The sequence below is a fragment of the Cariama cristata genome, unplaced genomic scaffold, assembly GCF_000690535.1.
Source record: "Cariama cristata isolate BGI_N322 unplaced genomic scaffold, ASM69053v1 scaffold8666, whole genome shotgun sequence".
NCBI classification, from domain to species: Eukaryota; Metazoa; Chordata; class Aves; order Cariamiformes; family Cariamidae; genus Cariama; species Cariama cristata.
Window position 1 is genome coordinate 689 of NW_009622621.1, and position 19,425 is coordinate 20,113.

A 19,425-nucleotide genomic window follows, 5' to 3' on the forward strand; every position below is an offset into this window, starting at 1 on the left:
GTGACAACCTGGTGCTGCGGCTCGAAGATGGTGGCTCTCGCCACCGTGTTGAGTTCCTTTTCCCCATTACCTTGGTGCCCACTGATGACCAGCCACCCCTACTCAATGCTAACACGGGGCTGGCCATGGCTGAGGGTGAAACAGTGCCTATCACCACCCGTGCTCTTAGCGCTACTGACATTGACTCGCAGGATGCCGTCCTGCTCTTCACAGTGGAGTCTGGCCCCACAGCTGGGCAGCTCCTCCTCCGTCAAGCACAACCACCTCCTGGCTGGGAAGAGGAGGAAGAAGATGAGGACTTTTCTTGGAGGAGGGTGCTGGGCTTAGCGGGGAGCTCCCTAATCTATGAAAAGCCAGTGAGAGAGTGGCTGCAGCAGGACATTTTGGAAGGGCGTCTCTATTACCACCACTTTGGGTCTCACAGCCCTGGGCCTGGGGTTGTGTTGGACCAGTTTATCTTTAGAGTCCAGGATGACAATGACCCACCCAACCGCTCTGGACCACAGACTTTTGTGATCCGAGTACATCCTGTAGACAGATTAGCCCCAGAGCTGCATAGTAGCAGCAGCCTGCACTTAATAGTTGCAGAACAGCAGGTGACCCCACTGCGGAGGAAGCACTTGTGTTACACAGATCAGGATTCAGGGGACCGTGAACTTCGCTACACAATAACCCAGCCCCCCACTGACACTGACACTAACCACCCTCCAGATGTATATGGAGCCCGCCTTGGATCCCTCGTGCTGACTGAGGATCACTCTGTGGAAGTTACCCACTTCACCCAAGCCCAGATCAATCATCACAAGATCTCGTACCGTCCCCCACAGGAAGAATTAGGGGTGGCTCCTCATTTGATTCAGTTTCAGTATCAAGTGCAAGATGCAGCTGGCAATGCAGCCGAAGGGACTTTCACCATCTACTTGCAGCCTGTGGATAACCAGCCTCCTGAAATCACCAATACTGGCTTCACTTTACCTGAGGGAGGCAGCCATGTCGTTAGTCCAACTGAGCTGGATGCCAGTGACACGGACACTGAACTTGCCCATCTCAGATTTATCCTGACTCAGGCTCCTCGGTATGGCCAGTTGCAGCTTTCTGGGTACAGTTTGATTCCAGGAGGTGTCTTTGGCCTGGAGGATATCAGACACGGGAGGGTGGTGTATGTGCACAGCGGAGCTGAGACCAACAGTGATACCTGCAGGCTTGATGTGAGTGATGGCGTTCATTTTGTACCCATCACACTGAAAATGAACGTGCACCCAGTTGATGATGAGGTTCCTACTCTACGGTTGCCCCCAGGCACTCTTGGTTCCTACCTGGATGTGCTGGAGAATGGTGCTGCTGAAATCACTGCTAATGTTATTCAGGGCACAGATGAGGATACAGATGATTTAATGTTGACCTTCATTGTAGAGGATCCTCCTCAGCATGGGAACATCCTGGTCCAAGGGGTGCCTGCAGAGAGATTTTCCCAGAGAGATCTGCTGGATGGTACTGTGGTATATGCTCACACTGGTGGTGAAATAGGCCTTCTACCCAAAGAAGATACCTTCAACCTTACCTTGTCTGACCTGTCTGAGGAGTGGAGTGTCAGGGGCAATGTTGTTCAAGGAGTTTCAGTCTTGGTGACCATTCTTCCTGTTGACAGTCAAGCCCCAGAGATTTTTGTGGGGGAGCAGTTCATGGTAATGGAAGGTGACAAGCGGGTCATTACTCCTGCTCACCTCAGAGCTGAAGATGTGGATACTCCTAGTGATGATATACTCTGCACCATTGTTGCACAGCCCACATCTGGGTATGTAGAGAACATCTCTCCAGCCCCAGGATCTGAAAAATCCAGAGCAGGTATAGCTATAAGCGCTTTTACCTTGAAAGACCTCCGTCAAGGGCATATTTTTTATGTGCAAAGTATACATAAGGGTGTAGAGCCTGTTGAAGACAGATTTGCCTTCCGCTGTTCAGATGGGATTAACTTTTCCCAAAGGCGCTTTTTCCCCATTGTCATTATGCCGATCAATGATGAAGAGCCTGAAATCTTTATGCGAGAGTTTATTGTGATGGAAGGCATGAGCCTGGTTATTGATACCCCTATCCTCAACGCAGTTGATGCAGACATCCCTGCTGATGCGTTAACGTTCACAATCACCAGGCTTCCCAGGCACGGTCACATTGTGAACCAGCTGGTCAATGGAACTGTCCTGGTGGAGAGCTTCACCTTGGATCAGATAACAGAGAGATCCAACATACTCTACGAACATGATGACTCTGAGACAAAGGAGGACAGTTTTGAGGTGAAACTCACAGATGGTAAACATACCATTAGGAAAACTGTCCTCATCATGGTTATTCCTGTAGATGATGAGACACCCAGAATGGCCATCAATGATGGTTTGGAGATTGAAATAGGGGAAACTAGAACTATTCATAACAGAATATTGAAGGCTACTGACCTGGATTCTGAAGACAAAACCTTGACATACATCATAAGATACGGGCCAGGACAAGGCCTCTTGCAGAGACTAAAACCTTCAGGTGGAGTTGAAAATATCACCCTGGGGATGAACTTCACCCAAGATGAAGTGGATAGAAACTTAATTCAATATATGCATTTTGGCCGAGAAGGAGTTCGTGATCTTATCAAGTTTGATGTGACAGATGGAATAAATCCTCTCATTGACCGCTACTTTTATGTGACAATAGGTAGCATTGATATTGTCTTCCCAGATGTAATCAGCAAAGGAGTTTCTTTGAAGGAAGGAGGGAAAGTAACTCTTACTACTGATTTGCTTAGCACCAGTGACCTGAATAGTCCGGATGAGAACTTAGTTTTCACTATTACCAGAGCACCTGTTCGTGGTCATCTTGAGTGCACAGATCAGCCTGGGGTACCCATCTCCACTTTTACTCAACTCCTATTAGCAGGCAATAAAGTCTATTACATTCACACTTCAGAAGATGAGGTGAAAATGGACAGCTTTGAGTTTGAGGTGACCGATGGCTATAACCCTGTATTTCGTACTTTCAGAATTTCTATCAGTGATGTTGACAATAAGAAACCTGTCGTCACAATCCATAACCTGGTGGTGAGTGAAAATGAATACAAACTGATAACCCCATTTGAACTAACTGCAGAAGACAGAGATACACCTGATGCATTGCTAAAATTTACCATCACTCAAATACCAGTTCATGGTCAGATCATGTTCAATAACTCCAGACCGGTCACGACCTTCACTAAACAAGATCTAAATGAAAATCTAATTAGCTACAAACATGATGGCACAGAATCAGTTGAGGATAGCTTCTCTTTCACTGTTACGGATGGCACTCATACTGATTTCTATGTCTTCCCCAACACTGTGTTTGAAACGAGGAAACCTCAGACTATGAAGATTCGAATAGCGGCTGTGGACAACAGTGTACCTCAAGTTGTAATAAATAAGGGTGCTCAGACTCTCCGTATTCTAGCCACAGGTCACATCGGGTTTCTGATTACCAACAAGGTGCTCAAAGTGGAAGACAGGGACAGTTTACATGTTACTCTTAAGATCAGAATCACAGAGGGTCCGCGACATGGCTTCCTGATCCACCTGGGGAAAGGCAACCATAGCATCAGCCAGTTCACCCAAGGTATTACAGTGCTCCATGCTTTCTTTAGATCGCTGGAAAGATTCTTTTTCATGCAGAACTCTATACTACTTGATGGGGGAAACTTTCCAACAGTGAGCTTGTTTGTAGTGCCTTTATTGCTTTTTTAGTTCTGTTTATTATTTATTACATCTGTGACAGCTTTAAACAGGAAAGGGAGTCTACTGGATAAACACTGAATAAAGGAGCATCTTGGCTTTAGAGAGTCCAAATAACAGTCCAAATAACTGTGATTTGGACCTTCTATCAGTGATAGAAATTTGGATAACAGAATTGGGCTGCATGTGGTTACAGATCTTTAGAGGCTGAGTACCTTCTTTGAGCAGTTTTATTTAGAAAATGCTATGGGAGTGGCCGAGCTATTATTAACTACTGGTCATACCATGGCTAGGATGTCAGTTGCTATACAGTCTGAGCGCACTTGACTGTAAAAGCAAAATAATTTCCCAAACATAGGGAAATAATATATTATGAGTGCATTTGTTGCCTTAATTACACAGAACTCAACCACAAAGTGTGTGTGGTAAATTAAAAGGTGATGTAAATGTTTTAAAATTATGTCGGTACTTTTTACGTGGAAATAAAATACTAGGTGGTATAAATAGGATGGAAGCCACATGTGCTGTGTGTTCTGAAATAAAGCCTTAACAGAAGGCTATGAAGTAACTTTAATTGAAAGGGGAGCATTAGCTATTCTCCAGAGAATTTTCCGTGTTACTTTGCAATGAGTTAATAGCTGGTTAATTAACAATGAAATGAGGTTTCTTGGAGCCTCCTGCAGCTGTGGAGTGAGCAGGCAGCACAACAGCATGGAGACTCAAAGTTAAAGGGGCCCTGACAGGCTGGGCTGTGTAGGTGGTAAGGCTAAAGATGAAAACTTGTAGTTGGCTGTATTTTATTTCACAGAGCCTGTACTGGTATGTGTCCCATGTTACAGTCTTGGCTGTAGTGATGTTCTTGTACCAAATCTTGCAAACAGGCCTGATGAACTTTTGAATGACTGGGGTGCCCTAAGTTTTGCAGTTAGTGCGAAAAAAGAGGATGAGGAGGGACCAAACCATGTCTAAGCTTGGGAACAACGACAGCTCCTTAAATGTAAGGCTTCAGTAATGAACTGTGAGTAGCATTAAGAGTTTTGTTTCAGAACAAGTGAGAAACAGAAGAGAATGGTAGTGAGCAAATAAATGGATTATCACTTTTTTTAGTGTTTTTTCCTCTTACTTTGGAGAATGTAGAATTATTGAATGGGTCTTCCTTGAAAGCATATCACTGCGTAGCACAGTGATATCACATTTTTTGAGGGGTGTGGGGGGCACTCAGGATAGGTACATATTCCATTCTCTTTTGTGCCACGTGGCCAGGCGTACATTTGTCAGATGACCAAAATGAATTGGTTACTTGGCTTTCAGTTGGCAGTCCAACCATGTTGCATGCTCACTGGTCTTCACGCAGAGTTTCTTAATATCCTGGGGCTGCCTGAGCTGGGTGAGAAGCATGCAACCCTTTGGAAAAATTTATTTTAAAGCTCATGAGGATCCCTAGACAGTGATATAACTTCACAGGTTCTCTGACAGTACTGGCACAACTCTAATTTGTGTTGAGCTGAAGAATGTTTTTAAGAAATACACGTTTCTTCAATAATTTTCTCCTTTGGCCTCTATGAGCAAATACCTCCTGAGCATCTGTGTTACTTCTGTGGTATCTCTCTTCTCAGTTGCCTGAATGCTGTTTATAGTGGTTTGTATTTTATGAAGTGAACGCATAAAAATGTCTTATGAATGCAGGGCCAAGCACTTGAGGGAGAAGAGGTGTCTGGAAAGGCTGCATGGAAGGCAGAAAGCATCAAGCTCACAGAGGGATAATACATCTGCTGAGGGCAGGGAAAGAAAACTTGCTGGAAGTCATAGAATAGCTGGGGAGTGAAAGCCATGGATGAAAGGACACTGTCTTTTCCTTTCCCTTTTCCTCAGATGCCCTCTTGTCTGTAGCTGCTTTGGGTAGTGAGCGGCAAAGAGACAAAAATTCTTGGCTGAACCTAGAAGGCTACAGTTTTGAGAAGTAATGTAAGACACAAAGATCTTAATGTAGACTAAGCTGCATACTCAAAACTCTGTGTGTGGTTCACTGTTGTCCCTCACCTTGTGGACCACTACCATTAATGTGCAAAGCACTGTCAAATCCAGAGTGGTGAATTTATGCAGTTTTCATGCTTATGCTATACTGAGACAAATAATTATCTAATGTTTGGGGCAGGAGTAAACAGGACCCTCTTTTGTCATATTCTTAATGATCATAATGTAAGTGCAGATTTTGCAACCAGCCATGAGTAATAGTTTTGACTTTGGGATGCTCCTGGATTGACTATGGGACCCGCTGTTATGCACTTTCTTTTTATGTTTTGATCTCTCCCCTTTTTAGGGGTCCTATCCTGCCATGCGGGGCAGCCTCTTACAAAATGCTGAATAGTTCCAGTTTCATTAACATGTGTGGGTCTTGATGAGGCTTGTAAAACATCATTACAGTCTTCCAATTTATGTTGGAAAGGACCTCTGGAGGTCAGTTGGTCCAATACCTACTCAAAACTGGGCCAACTTTGAAGTCAGATGAGGCCGTTCAGGGTCACATGCAGATGAGTTTTGAAAGCTGCTCAATAGTATGTGAAGTCCATCCTAATACTCTACCACCTCACGTTCCCATTCCTTGGATTTGGGTCTGCGGTTGTATGAACAGGCAGCCTGACCACTTTGAGTGAGGTAATGTTGATGAAACAAGAGTCATTGTGTGCAAGCAGCTTGAGCAATCTGGTTTTTCAGATTGCTTGTAACTGAAAGAGAGGGAAGAGGAATTGTTTAGCGAATAGCTTTCTGCTTGAGATTGCTTTTCAATATCTGCCCACAAAGATTTATCAAGTGCTAGAAAGGAAATTAGCCTAGCTTGCAGGATGAGCTAAAAGCTCCAGTCAAAATGCAGTTGTGCAGAATATAGTATGTCCAGGAGATTTCTTGTGTATTTTGTTCAGGAACAATCACTGTGGGGCTTTCTAATTAGTATACATCAAATACTTCTGCCACAAGTACAGTAGGTAATCTTTTGCTCATGAGGCTCATAGAGTTCATTGGAATTGCTCAAAGGGAATATTAGAGTGTAGAAGAATTAACTTCTTGATAAAATGTCCCCAAATTCTGAAAATAGTTGGTGCTTTTTATTCTTTTCTATTTAATTGTTAAAATAATCTGAATGAGAAACAGAGACATGGGCAAGTGACAGTAATGAAAGAAAATATTCTTAAAATCCATTAAGCGGTTCCTAAGTTTATTCAAATTCTATCTGTTACCTCATGTTACACCTGAAAGCACTTTTAATTCATTATTATTTCTTTGTGCTTTATATTTAGCATTTGATGATAGTAAATGCAGAGAAAGCTTAAAGAAAAATACTTGTCACGTGGTAATTTCTAGTCTCGTGCTGTCCTAGGACAAAAATACATACAAAGAATATTGTGTATGCATAATTGTACTGCACTCATCTCTGCAAGTCAGAGCTGGAATTTGTTCATAGCAGATATTCATTAAGATTAGATAATTTGTTTAAAAGTGGGGACAATCTACTAAGGAACTACCAAGTCTTTAACATTTAAAGTTTAGTGGTATATAACAAGTAGGTAGCTGATGTTTGGTTAACGTTTTGAATGTACAAAGTGTGGTGGACTGCTGAGAACTGTTTTGGGAGTCCCCGGTCCCACGTGGGTAAGCTTGTGAGTAAGGGCCAGGGCACATCCCACAGCCCTGCAGGTATGCTGAGGAGCCAGGAAGAAGGGGAAGGAATAGGGGAGAGTAAGGATATGCCTTGGCAATAATATAGCTTGATTGATGTCTCAGCACTCATGTAGCCTCCTGGGGCTGAAGATATCTACGTGGCTACTCCAGCCAAAGATGCAGCACTTTGCAAGCAATAATTTTGTTCAGCATTTACCCCTGATAATGCTTTTTATCTTCTTTTTCAGGCAGGTGTTTTCAGAGAGATGAATGAATTATGTTGTGAAGTGCATTTGTTTCTTAAAGAATATGTATTAGTATATGTAATCTTTAATAACCATATCCGTTTTGCAGAATTTTAAATGGGAAATCAGTGCCCTGATCTAGTGGAGATTATTTTTTTTTTTTCATAGAAAATTATGTTGGATGGATGTCAAAATTATGTTGGAGAATTCCAATATCACATTAGTATTTAGCAGGCACTATAGTTATACAGTAATGAATTGTGCTTACAACTAGGCAAGTTTTAGTCTAGCATAACCTAATCAGCTGTGGAAGGAAAGCGTAGAGTTGCTCAAGTGACTCTGAACATGTTCTTAATGAACAGAAAACAGGCCATTCTTTTGCAATTCTTTTGTCAAAATTAAGATGTTTGAATGACAGGTGGCTTTTTTCAATGAGGTGGTCCTGGTCCTGCAAACACTGGCTCAAGTGCTTATCTTTATATATGTTGGAACCATGGATTTTGATAAGGCTACTCACATGGGCAGAGCCGAGTACTTGTGTGTTTGCAGCATAAAAGATTTATTTGCTCCAGTGGCATGAAGAGGTATTTGTTTGCATCCTCTTTACAGCTCCATGAATTTTTGATGTTTAACTTTCAAACATTTATGGAAGAGATTCTTCAGTGACATATATTTGCTGATAATGCTCTTAACTTGTTTGCCCTAGAAGTTGTCTGGCTAATTCTGGAACTGAGGATTTTGAGGAGCTCTAACAAAAGTGCTTTGGGCTTCTTTTTACTAATGCATATGCCCTAACATGGGAGGAGAATTTGGGTGGTACTTGAGCTCCACTTTAATGCTATTAATTTCTAACACTTTTTCTTAAAAAAAGTATCAGACATGGATTTTTACCAACAGCAGTCTTGCAAAGAAAGTGACAAAAATTAGGGTTTTTTGTGTTACATGTTTCTCATATTGCTCAAGGAAAGCAATAAACGCAATATTAATAAATATTTGTTTACCTTTTACGTACTTTCTTTGTTGCAATTAATGATTCAAAATTGTGCATTGACTTTTTTCTTACTGAAGTGTTGTCCATTTACTTTAATTTCATCTGCTTGGTTTCTTCAAACAGTCAATCACTGTAAGTGTTTGAGCACTATTTATGACGGTTCATATAGATTATATGCCATATCCTTTGACAACACGCTGATAGGAAGGATGGTCTGGTGGAGAGGGCATTTTTGTGGGGGACTAAAGAGATTGAGATTTCTCTACTGCAGAATGTGTAGACTTATCCTGTTCTAGAGGTAGACCACATGCCAGAAGTGATCTAGTTCTAGAGGTGGGGTGGGGGAGTCATGTGGACTATTTGTCTTGACTCTTGAATGGAGGGTAGAACTTAACATAGAAAATACCCTATGTATTGCTCCCGTTTCAGCCACAGATTTTCTGTGACCTCTACAGTACTTCTCAGGATGAAGACTGACAGAAGCAATATCTTAATGGAGATCCACATCTCTTTAAGAAAATGCACCTCTAAAAATGTGAAATGATTCTGACTGTTGAGCCCATGTTTTTAAATTCCTTTCAGTTCTTTTTGTAAATACATCTTAAAAGAAAGAAGGCACTGGGGAGGGGGAAGTAAAGGGAGGGAGAATGAATGGTATCTGTAAAAATTCAGTGCTGTTAATACTGAAATTCCTGACCTCTACTGGAGAACCTTGACCTGTCTCTGTTGAAGCTAAACTATTTAATATATGTCAAGTTTTTCTGTAAAAATAGTTTCCTACCTTCAGCATTTAAAATAAAATCTATTTTTCCTGACTCTTTACAGCTGATGTTGATGATATGAAGATATGCTATGTTTTACGAGCGGGTGACAATGCCACCAGTGACATTTTTCATTTCATGGTTGAAGATGGTGGTGAGTACTCATAAGATCTGTGCTTTTGTTGTTCTTGAAAGAGAAAGAATTTAAGTATACTTTGGGAGTTTAAGAACATTGAATTTAATTGAGGGAAGTCCATGTTACCTCCTGGAATATGATTTTTGTTACGACTTTCCCATGTTGTGGACTATTTCTGGTGATTACAAAGAGAGATGTTGATAAAATGCTAATTGTATCTAATGGAAAAACACTCAACCTACTCTAGCAAGAAAGTGAAATTCTCTAAGTCTACTCAGATACCTGGGCTTTCTGTAGTTTTACCTTTGTATTACCTGTCCAGTCTCTTTACACATAAATTCTCATAAGCCTTTTATCTTGAGAAACTTTCTAAATTTGATTTGCAGTTATGGTTGCGTACCTTTTTAAAGGTTCCAGCCATAAGACTATTCATATGGACGCATTGTCTCTGATGTACATGTTGCATAGAGTTCGAGTTCTGATTCTGCCTACTTAACAGAATCCTCAAAGGCTTGTCAAAGATCTTTGTCACATGACGGATATAAATTCTCCTGACTAATATTATTTTGTAGGATTGTGGAGGATGCCAAAGGAAAGAATAAAAACAAACTGAGAATACTGACATATACTCACTTGAGGAAAAAACTATGTAGTTGAGTTTTTTTTCGTTTTTAAAGAAGGAAGAAAGAACAGTTTAAGGGGTAAACAAAACACATTAACAGGCCTTTTTTTTCCGTCCAAAGTCTGTACTTAATGTGGCTATTCCTAAATGTAAATACTCTTGTGTGTGGTAACAGGTGGCTAGATTATGTTACTTTAATACCTTTTTTAATATGTGATATATAGCTGTACGAGTAACTGGCAATGAATTTTATTAGTTGATTTAATAATATACTACTTAGAAAAAAATGCTTCAAGTTAGCTTATTTTCAGCTCATGTGTACTCAGCTTGTGTTACTGCTTCACAAGAAGCACAGCCAATTAATGGTATTAAGATCAGTGAACAGGAATTTGTCCTGTCTGTCACAGATTGAACAGTTTTGTCACCATCCACCATTGCTGGGAGTGGGATATTAAAGCATGTTCTCCTGTTGAAGCACTGATGAGATAGTACCTCTAGAGACTTTTCAAAATGTCTTTACAAATCTTTGGTACATCAGAAAACAAGTAATGAGATAAGAGTTTGTAACACTTCACTTATTTTCCTTAAATGTTGTCTTTTAACTGAGATACAGGTTAGAGAAATTTAAAGCTAAGTAAAGATATTGGAGCATGTGGTGCTATATATTCTTAGTAATACCATCATTTTCTTATGACAGGTGTCACCACATGGTGATGTTGTTAATGATTTTCAAGTTGTTCTAGTAGGTGGACACATACTTAGTTTTGAGATGTTTTGAGATTTCATGTGATGGGAGTAATTAAAGCTGAAGAAAGTTTGCTCTTGGTGAACTGATTAACATAATTTCTTAAAACTGACTTGCTCCTTGAGAACCCAATGTTTCTGAGATTTCTTCCCATGCTATTTGAACTCTTTCTAGTGGCAAATGTATAGTTAAAGCAAATTGCACTCAATATATTCCAGGTCTACCAAGAATTTTTCTTTCATTGGAAAGCTTACCTGCCACATCTGCTTCTACTTGGCAGAATTGTAACAGCGTGCTGTTTTTCAAGAATCATTATGATAACATGGTGCTTTCTGATTTTTAGAGCCTTTGGAACTTGCGACATTATCATCTTGCAGACTACTTAGCTAGATGGTAATATGGTCTCTGCTTTCCTGAGGCTATTTGTTGACGCAATGGAAAATGAGCTGTGTTGTATTTCAGAGTATTTCTGATTTTCTGCTTGACCGAAGATGGTAAAACTGCATTTGAAAGGGATGAAGTTGTGGTCAAAACATTAATATTTGTCTGTCTGAAATAACTCAAATTTATTAGCAGTGTCTTCGGAATCTGTAACAGGGGTGAAAAATCCAGCAATTTAATCTAGCTATATTTCCACCCTCTTCAGAAAGACATCAAAGTCAGTATTTTGCAGCTCAGCTATATTTTGGCAGAATTTCAGTGATACCAAGACTATTGTTTTAGTATTTTTCACTTTAAGCCAGATCATTCTAAGAGACTACACACAAATCTGAGTGAAAGATGCAGCACAGACTATCAACATCTGCAGTAGAATGGCACACTTCAGAATTCTGTCTCCTGTATCGGGAATTTTGCAGTAGTAACAAGTTTGTGATGGCTACACAGTGCCTAATGCTGTAAATGAAATAAGTGGGACTTCCTTTAACCTGAATTGTGCCATAATCTATAAGTGATCATGTTGAAATCAGGAGAGGTTTGAAAATGTGATTAAAAAAATGAGTATGTGTTCATACTATTCAACTAATATTATTTTGAATAAGTAAAAAAAAAAAAAAAAGAAGCACATCTTGCAACCCAAGTATTTTATATCTTCCAGTTCTCTCATGCCTCGGTGAGGGGAACCTACAACACCAATCCCTGTGCTCTTCAAATAACATGAATTAGAAAGTTGATTTTGCCCCATACCTCTAGTGTTGCCTGTAAAATAATTTTCACAGAATCATAGAATCATAGAATGGTTTGGGTTGGAAGGGACCTTAAAGACCATCTTGTTCCAACCCCCTTGCTGTAGGCAGGGACACCTTCCGCTACACCAGATTGCTCAAAGCCTCATCCAACCTGGCCTCGAACACTTCCAGGGATGGGGCATCCACAACTGCTCTGGGCAACCTGTTCCAGTGCCTCACCACCCTTTCTATGTATCTTAGAATATTTGTTCATGGTCTGTGAACTGCAAAGAGGAGAAGAGGAGCATGACTTCATCTTTTGATGGCTGATCTGTCCCACTCATTATATTGTGACTGATGTGAACAAATGCAGAAGCTCTTTTGTTGACCTCTTGAATGCTGATAGTCTGATTGGGGTCCAAGTCTGTTATGTCAGGCAATTACCTGGAGGCCAAATACAGGGAGTCATCAAACGATTCTGGTGTGAATTTTGTTGTGGATCTGGAATTTTTTTTATCTTCTTACATGTGGCTAGCATTTATGGTAAGCAAGTTAGGGCAACAGCAGACTAGGAGGGTAAGTGAGGGACAAAGAGCTCTGCCAGCTCTTGGCCCTTTGCCTGCTCAGTTTCTCACAGTGGGAGTAAGGTGAGTGCCATGCTGTGTACCAAATCATGACCTAGGATCTGAAAGCATCAAATATGGTACAGGGACAAAGTTGTTTACTTACTGACCAAGGGTGAAAACTGCAGTCTAGACAAATGGAGAATAGCTCAGGGATTATGGCTATCCCATGATAACTTTCCAATTGTAACTGAAGAGAATAGAAATGGGCTCAATATGAAGAGAAAGGAAGGACATTTAAGAATAAAAGAAAAGCAAGCCCTTAGGACTGTAATTCACAAGAGAGGGTCTAGGCCTGCTGTATTCATACCAAAATTAGAGGTGTCATCAGAAAGAACTGGTTGAGATCTTCAGCTCTGAAAGAGTCTTACTGTCAGCATCAATTACCTACATAAGTATGGCTGTAGTGCTTTCCTGGCTTTAAATGGCATGTTTCATAAGGGTAATTAAAAGGTGAAAGAAATTTAACACAGTTCAGCTATTTATCAGCAGTAATATTTTTTAAAGGTAGAAAAGGTTTTTATTCTTCATGTTTAGGGATTTAACCTCAAGATGATCTGCTGTAAAGTGGGCAAGCCCTTGCATTTCTGTCAGAACAAGAAGACGCTGTAGTATATTGGATGCTGCTGAGTTAGCTGTGTGATGTTTTGAAAGAAACTACTGTAGTTCATATTAACAATTTGCTTTCTGTTTTGTTTTGAATTTTGATCTTAAAATGATCATGTGGAGACCTGTTGATACTGAAAAAGTTGTGAGTCCATTTTAGCAAAACCTTGAAGAAAGTGTGGAATTTTGTTTTTCACAAAGGTTGCAAAATAGTCTCACTTGAATCTCTTTGCTCAGAAGTGGCCTGCACGTTCCATTAACAAGGTGGAGAAAAACTCTTCTTAGCAAGTGCAAGCATGTGACAGTGGTGAATCCTGATATTTATATTACTACATTCTTAATTCAATTATTAGTAAAAGAACCAATACTACCAGAAGGCAGGGAAAACAGGATTTTTTTCCTGTGGGGAGGTAAAAAAATGGAAATCCAGACTGATACTTGAACTCCTGGATGTTTTTGTGGTATGTAAATTTGCACACTGTTGAGAGACTCACGAGATCGAAGGAAAACATCCAGTCGAAAATGCTTGAGCCTTTTAATTAGTGAAAAACAGACTCAGAGTAACTTAAATCTGATAAACTTAATGAGAAGCTGCAGTGTCTGCAGCAACTTCATATTACTGAAAGCTCGAGGAAACTGGATATGTATGGCACTGCCAAATATATGCATAGAGTTGTTGCTTCAGCTATGCAAAATGGCACTAATCTGTATGGAATGAAAGTTGACAGAAATTAGCTCCAGTGTGCTGAGCTTTCGTGCCTGTTTCAGAAAACTGCATGGTACAATTTCATGCTACATCCCTTGTGAGTTGTCTGAGGCATTTTTACTCCTTTCATGAGAAACTAGCACTGAAAATGCTCTGTTAAAACTGAAGGTCATTGTTTACCTTCACTTTATGCTCTACTTATCGGAGTTTTTGTAATGTCACTGCAGTAAGTTGTAATAATTGAACAGGAATATGGATCTAAATGCCCACCTATCCAATCTGTAGAAGGTATTTTCTCATGAAATGGGCTGTTTCAAATAATGTGAAACTGGTTGAACTGGTTTAAGGCAAGTTTTTGGCCAGATTCTGCTGATTGTGTAGAGTAAAACAAACATACCCCAAAGCTCTCACTAAACTCAAACCCCAGTACAAACCCCATACCTCCAGAGGCAGTACAAGAGTCAAATACATTCCCTTGCCCAGCAATGGGTATTGGGACTGGGGCAGCAGTACTACTGCTGTGTGCTGAATGCCAGTTAAAGAGCAGAGCTTCTCTGTAAAGGACTATTGTTGTCTTCATTTTTGCTTTACATAAGAAAAATTCTTTATTCTATTTAGGTGGTGTCAAAAACTCTGAAATGTTCAAGTTTGAACCATGTGAAGTCAGTGAAGGAGTGTTCATCTCTTCTAAATAGTGATCTGCCCCCAAATATTTTTTAAATATGACCTTGTTCTTGATCTGCTTGTTGCTTGGCTAGTGCTCTCATCACAGTAGTCTGCCTTGCTTGTTTTTCCTCCTCCCCTCTGTGTCTTCTTGGGAAGCTTGGGAAACAGTCAACTAGGATTGCAGTATCCATGTAAGAAATTCGTGTTATGTGCCTCAGTATTTTTTGTTGCAAGAGGCTGGTGCCGTACCAACAATGTTTTGCGTTACAGACTCAGTTCCATTAAATTTTCCTGTTTTGAGGAAAAAAATGAGATAACCCTGATTTGGGCCTTTTGGGCCTGAAGCATTCTTAAAAAAAAAAAAAATCATTCAAGGGGGAAACCCATTTCCTTTTTTTAAGTCTTAATTTGAACCATAGTCTCTCCCTCCCTTACCTAACTCCCTTCTCTGCTCAGTGCTTAAGTGGAGTCCTCCAAACTGCTTCTCTAGGACTGCTAAGTGGTATCTTGCAGTATGGTGCCTCAAGGGTAGAATGGTTTCAAAGGGGAGGTAATGACAGATTCTCATGGCTGTTTTAGGGATGTGAGGATCACTAGGGAAGGAAAGAAACAAGAATTTTTTTATTTCAGGCTCTTTGGGCAACTTTTATGACTTAAAGCCAAAGCATTGCAAAGCCAAGGCTCGCTGAAACTGGTGATTTACATCATTAACTAAATCTCATTTAAACTTTTCATTACAGATCCCTAAATGCTTTAACACAGCATTGCATTTTCCTGTGCTAACATTTGGTTAAATCTCCATTGAAGCAAGACTCTTTCAAAAACAATTCGCTTAAGTTAGCCTTTAAACCTAATTTCTGGGAAAACTTCATAGACTTTTCCAAATATGTTTATGCAGGAAAAAATGTTAATTAAAGAAGCACTGTTCTGCTGCTTAGAGAAAACTTCCATTAAGTTTGTGAAATATAATTATTTCATCTGTCATCCTTCATTTTACTAAATAAAAAATATATTTTTAGGAATTTCACCGTTCTGGTATGCTTTATTAATTTGTGAGAGAATAATATTATTAAACTAAAACAGTTGTCAGTGCTCTTTTCCTAAGCTATAACACTGATGTGTTTTCCTGGGTGAGCTATAACAATAGTGTAGGAACAGACGTTTTGGACTCGATATCTGAGAGTTCTTAAAGAAGCAGACTGGTAAAATATAATTGGGAATTATTTGCAGCACCCTTGCTTGACCTCACATACGGCATTTGGGCACACTAGGCTTGGCAAGAAACATCAACTACATTTGTCTTTGGCTTAAAAATGAGGGCATCACATGTTAGCGGTACGTTTGCCATCATTTGCCAAGTACTGTATTGGATTCTGGTCTGTTGCCAGGCTTGTTGCTGCTGATATACTCTAGGTTGATGCCCAAACAATTTTCCATGTGTCACACTTCTTACTGTAAGTATTGCCAGGGGATTTAAATAGTAGTTTGACACTACAGTTTATAAAAATCTCCAAACCAAACAAAAAACTCCCTCAAAGTAAACCTTTCTGTAAATAAAAAAATTAGTTCATGGGGGCATTGTTGTGAATGTGGCTGCAAGGTCACAGCAAAATGAATATCTCTTAAGGTATACAGGAGTAAGAGATGATTATATGAGGCATATAGAAAGTAGTACAAGCCTTACTAATCTCAACAGAAAGATTTTCGTTGTCTTCTGTACCAGTTATTGGTTTCTTTGTACTGGCATTTTAGACTGACTGCTGGAAATGATTGAATTTTCCATATTCGTTAGAAAAGGATAAAACCTTATCCTCCAAATATATACATAGAAAAGAAGGTCTGCTTTGTCCGGCTAAAACAAAATGGGTTTTTTGAGAGGAAAAAAGTAGTTTCATTTGACAAGAGAAGTTTTGTTTTGTTTTTAATTATTTGGTTTCAAATGGTGATTTTATCCAAAAGCAAAGCTTTTCTCTGCTCCCCATCCTGGATTACTGGTCATTTCTTGACAAAAGCAAAGCAGTGTAATTGAAGGGGTGGGTTTATGTGCTGTTTTGGATTAGGAAAGGAGAGGCAATTGTGGTTTTAATTGCCTTTTGTACAGAAGTTAAGGCACTTTGTCCAAACGTGGAAGTCTCAGGTGCAATTCCTTCCTTCATTTCAGAGGCTTTGAACCCATACTCCACATAATGTGCCCTCACTTATATTCTGGACAGCTTTGTATTACTTTTCTGTTTGCTACTCGTGTATATGAATTCTTAATTACTCTTTGGAACATAACCGCCTGGACTCTGTTCCACTTTCCAACTAAGTACTGTTACCATGGGGCCAACAAATTCTGTCTCATTTTTTTGTGTGTGTTCATCCTCTCTTTTTTCACATATAGTTCTCCTTTTCTGCTAATACCTGCTATGTTCCACAGAATAAAATGGCTTGAACAAGCCACTTAGCAGTGCATTCCAGAATAACCTTTAGGCTCGTGGTTTAGATCAGGGTTTAGGGCATGGAGATTTTGATTCCAGTTCTCTTTGAGTCAGGGCCAGTAGTCTTGTCTTCCGTGTAGAATGAGCACCCTGACTGCTGGGTTGGTTGAATAGAAGGGAAATAATCTCCAACACCATCACCTTGTGATAGATATTTTTCTAGTTTTCAGCTGAAATCACTTGCTGAATAATCACACTTTTAAAGAACTATGTATTTGCAACAAAATTGACCAGCTCAGCTCTTGGAGCTGAATCCTGCTTACTTTACCGAGCTGAATAGTGCCATTGATTTAATTTCACCTGGTCAGGTGAGAAGCAAGGAAGATAATGCTCAAGATAGCCCTACAAGTACTTAGTAGGCTTTTTACTTAAAAATAATCCACAATTCAGCTTTTATATTCTTATGATATAGAAGAAGGCCCAACTAGCAGCAAAAAAAAGCATGACAATGAGCAGTAAAATTAGGTCAAAATGCAAGAATTAAAGGGATTAAGGAGACACACTAGGCTTAAGTGGAAGCATTGAGGACTCTCAGGAGTAACGCTGATTGCCGGTGACATGAGAACCTGCAGAAAGACACTAATTCCTAAAGTGAGCTATAATAAGCCTGTGAAATTATATTGGTTGGTGGTTGCAAATATTTTTGATTCAGACAGACTAAAGAGTTCTAGAGAAGAATGAAATGAAAGAAGGGACACTGACTGCTGTCAAGGAATCCTGCTCATATCAGCTCCGCTTGTGTGATTTCCTAACCTGTTTTCACTGAGGGATTCTAAATAGCCCTCAGGATGAGTTTAGCATTTATCACTTCACTTAACAGGTAACTGTGTAGAGTCCCTAGAGTTCCCATAAAAGTTCATCTGATCAGTAGATGGAATGTATCCGGGAAGTTTTTTTGATTTTTTTAAAGCTTAGATTACTATTTATACAAGAAGGATAAATACCTCTGAAACAAACTACAAATGTGTGAAAAACAGAATTCCAACATGAAAAGCTAGTGAGTCTTAACCTGTGGAAATACACTAAGAGTCATGTTAAATTAAAAATGGAGAAAATATAATGATGGCATACATTGTCGTCAAATGTTTGCAATTTCTACATCTTAATTTACAACATTCTTGCTATTGTAAGATTCTGTTTACCATGCTAAATCTTATAGTTTGAGGACCATTCTTGCCTTATCAACCTCTGTGTACTCTCCAGAAAAATGAAGACATTGATTTTATTTCATAAGCCCAAATTGTGTTTGGGTGCTATTCAAATTTTCCCTGAAATTATATGACCTGTTCTTTATAATTGGCATTGAAGTACATTAGGGAATATTTCAATTGTCTAGAGCTTAATGATGGTGCTGATAGGATTGAGTGTTTATGAGTAAGAATGAGGGGGAAAGCCAACAAGGCAGATATCATGGTGGCATGATATAGACCACCCAACCAGGATGAAGGGGCCGACAAAATATTCTATAAGCAGCTGGGAGAAGTCTCACAATTGCTAGCCTTTGTTCTCATGGGGGACTTCAACCTACCAGATGTCTGCTGGAAATACAATACAGTGGAAAGAAAACAGTCCAGGAGGTTCCTGGAGTGTGTGGAAGAGAACTTCCTGACACAGCTGGTGAGGAAGCCAGCGAGGGAAGGTGTCCACTGGACCTGCTGTTTGTGAACAGAGGACTTGTGGATGATGTGATGGTTGGGGACCGTCTTGGGCACAGTGATCATGAAATGATAGAATTCTCAATCCTTGGAGAAGTAAGGAGGGGAGTCAGCAGAACTGCTACTTTGGAGTTCTGGAGGGCAGACTTTGGTCTGTTTGGGAGATTTATTGACAGAGTCCCTTGGGAGCCAGTCCTGAAGGGGAAAGGGGTCCAGGAAGGCTGGACATTCTTCAAGAAGGAAATGTTAAAGGTAAGTGCAGGAGCAGGCTGTCCCCATGTGCTGAAAGATGAGCTGGGGGGGAAGAAGACCGGCCTGTCTGAACAGAGAGCTTTGGCTGGAAATGGAGTTTGTGACCTTTGGAAGTAGGGGCAGGCACCTCAGGAGGGCTACAAGGATGCCATGAGGTTATGCAGGGAGAAAATCAGAAGGGCCAAAGTCCAGCTAAAACTTAATCTGGCTACTATGGTAAAAGACAATTAAAAAATGTTTCTATAATTACATTAGCAACAAAAGGAGGACTAAGGAGATTCTCCACCCTTTATTGGATGTGGGGGGAAACATAGTGACAAAGGTTGAGGAAAAAGCTGAAGGCCAGTTCTGTTTAATATCTTTATCAA

The 19,425-nt window shown here is 40.0% G+C and overlaps 1 protein-coding gene across 1 annotated transcript in view; it reads left to right on the forward strand.

Moving 5' to 3' along the window:
- LOC104163393 (FRAS1-related extracellular matrix protein 2-like) overlaps positions 1–10,032 on the forward strand; it is a gene marked incomplete at its 5' end in the record, with an annotated part of 10,717 nt that extends 685 nt beyond the window's left edge. Inside the window, 3 exon segments of the mRNA XM_009702394.1 lie at positions 1–3,630; positions 9,465–9,554; positions 9,923–10,032. Coding sequence (XP_009700696.1) covers positions 1–3,630; positions 9,465–9,554; positions 9,923–10,032 — 3,830 coding nt within the window.
- Positions 10,033–19,425: the final 9,393 nt, after the last annotated feature.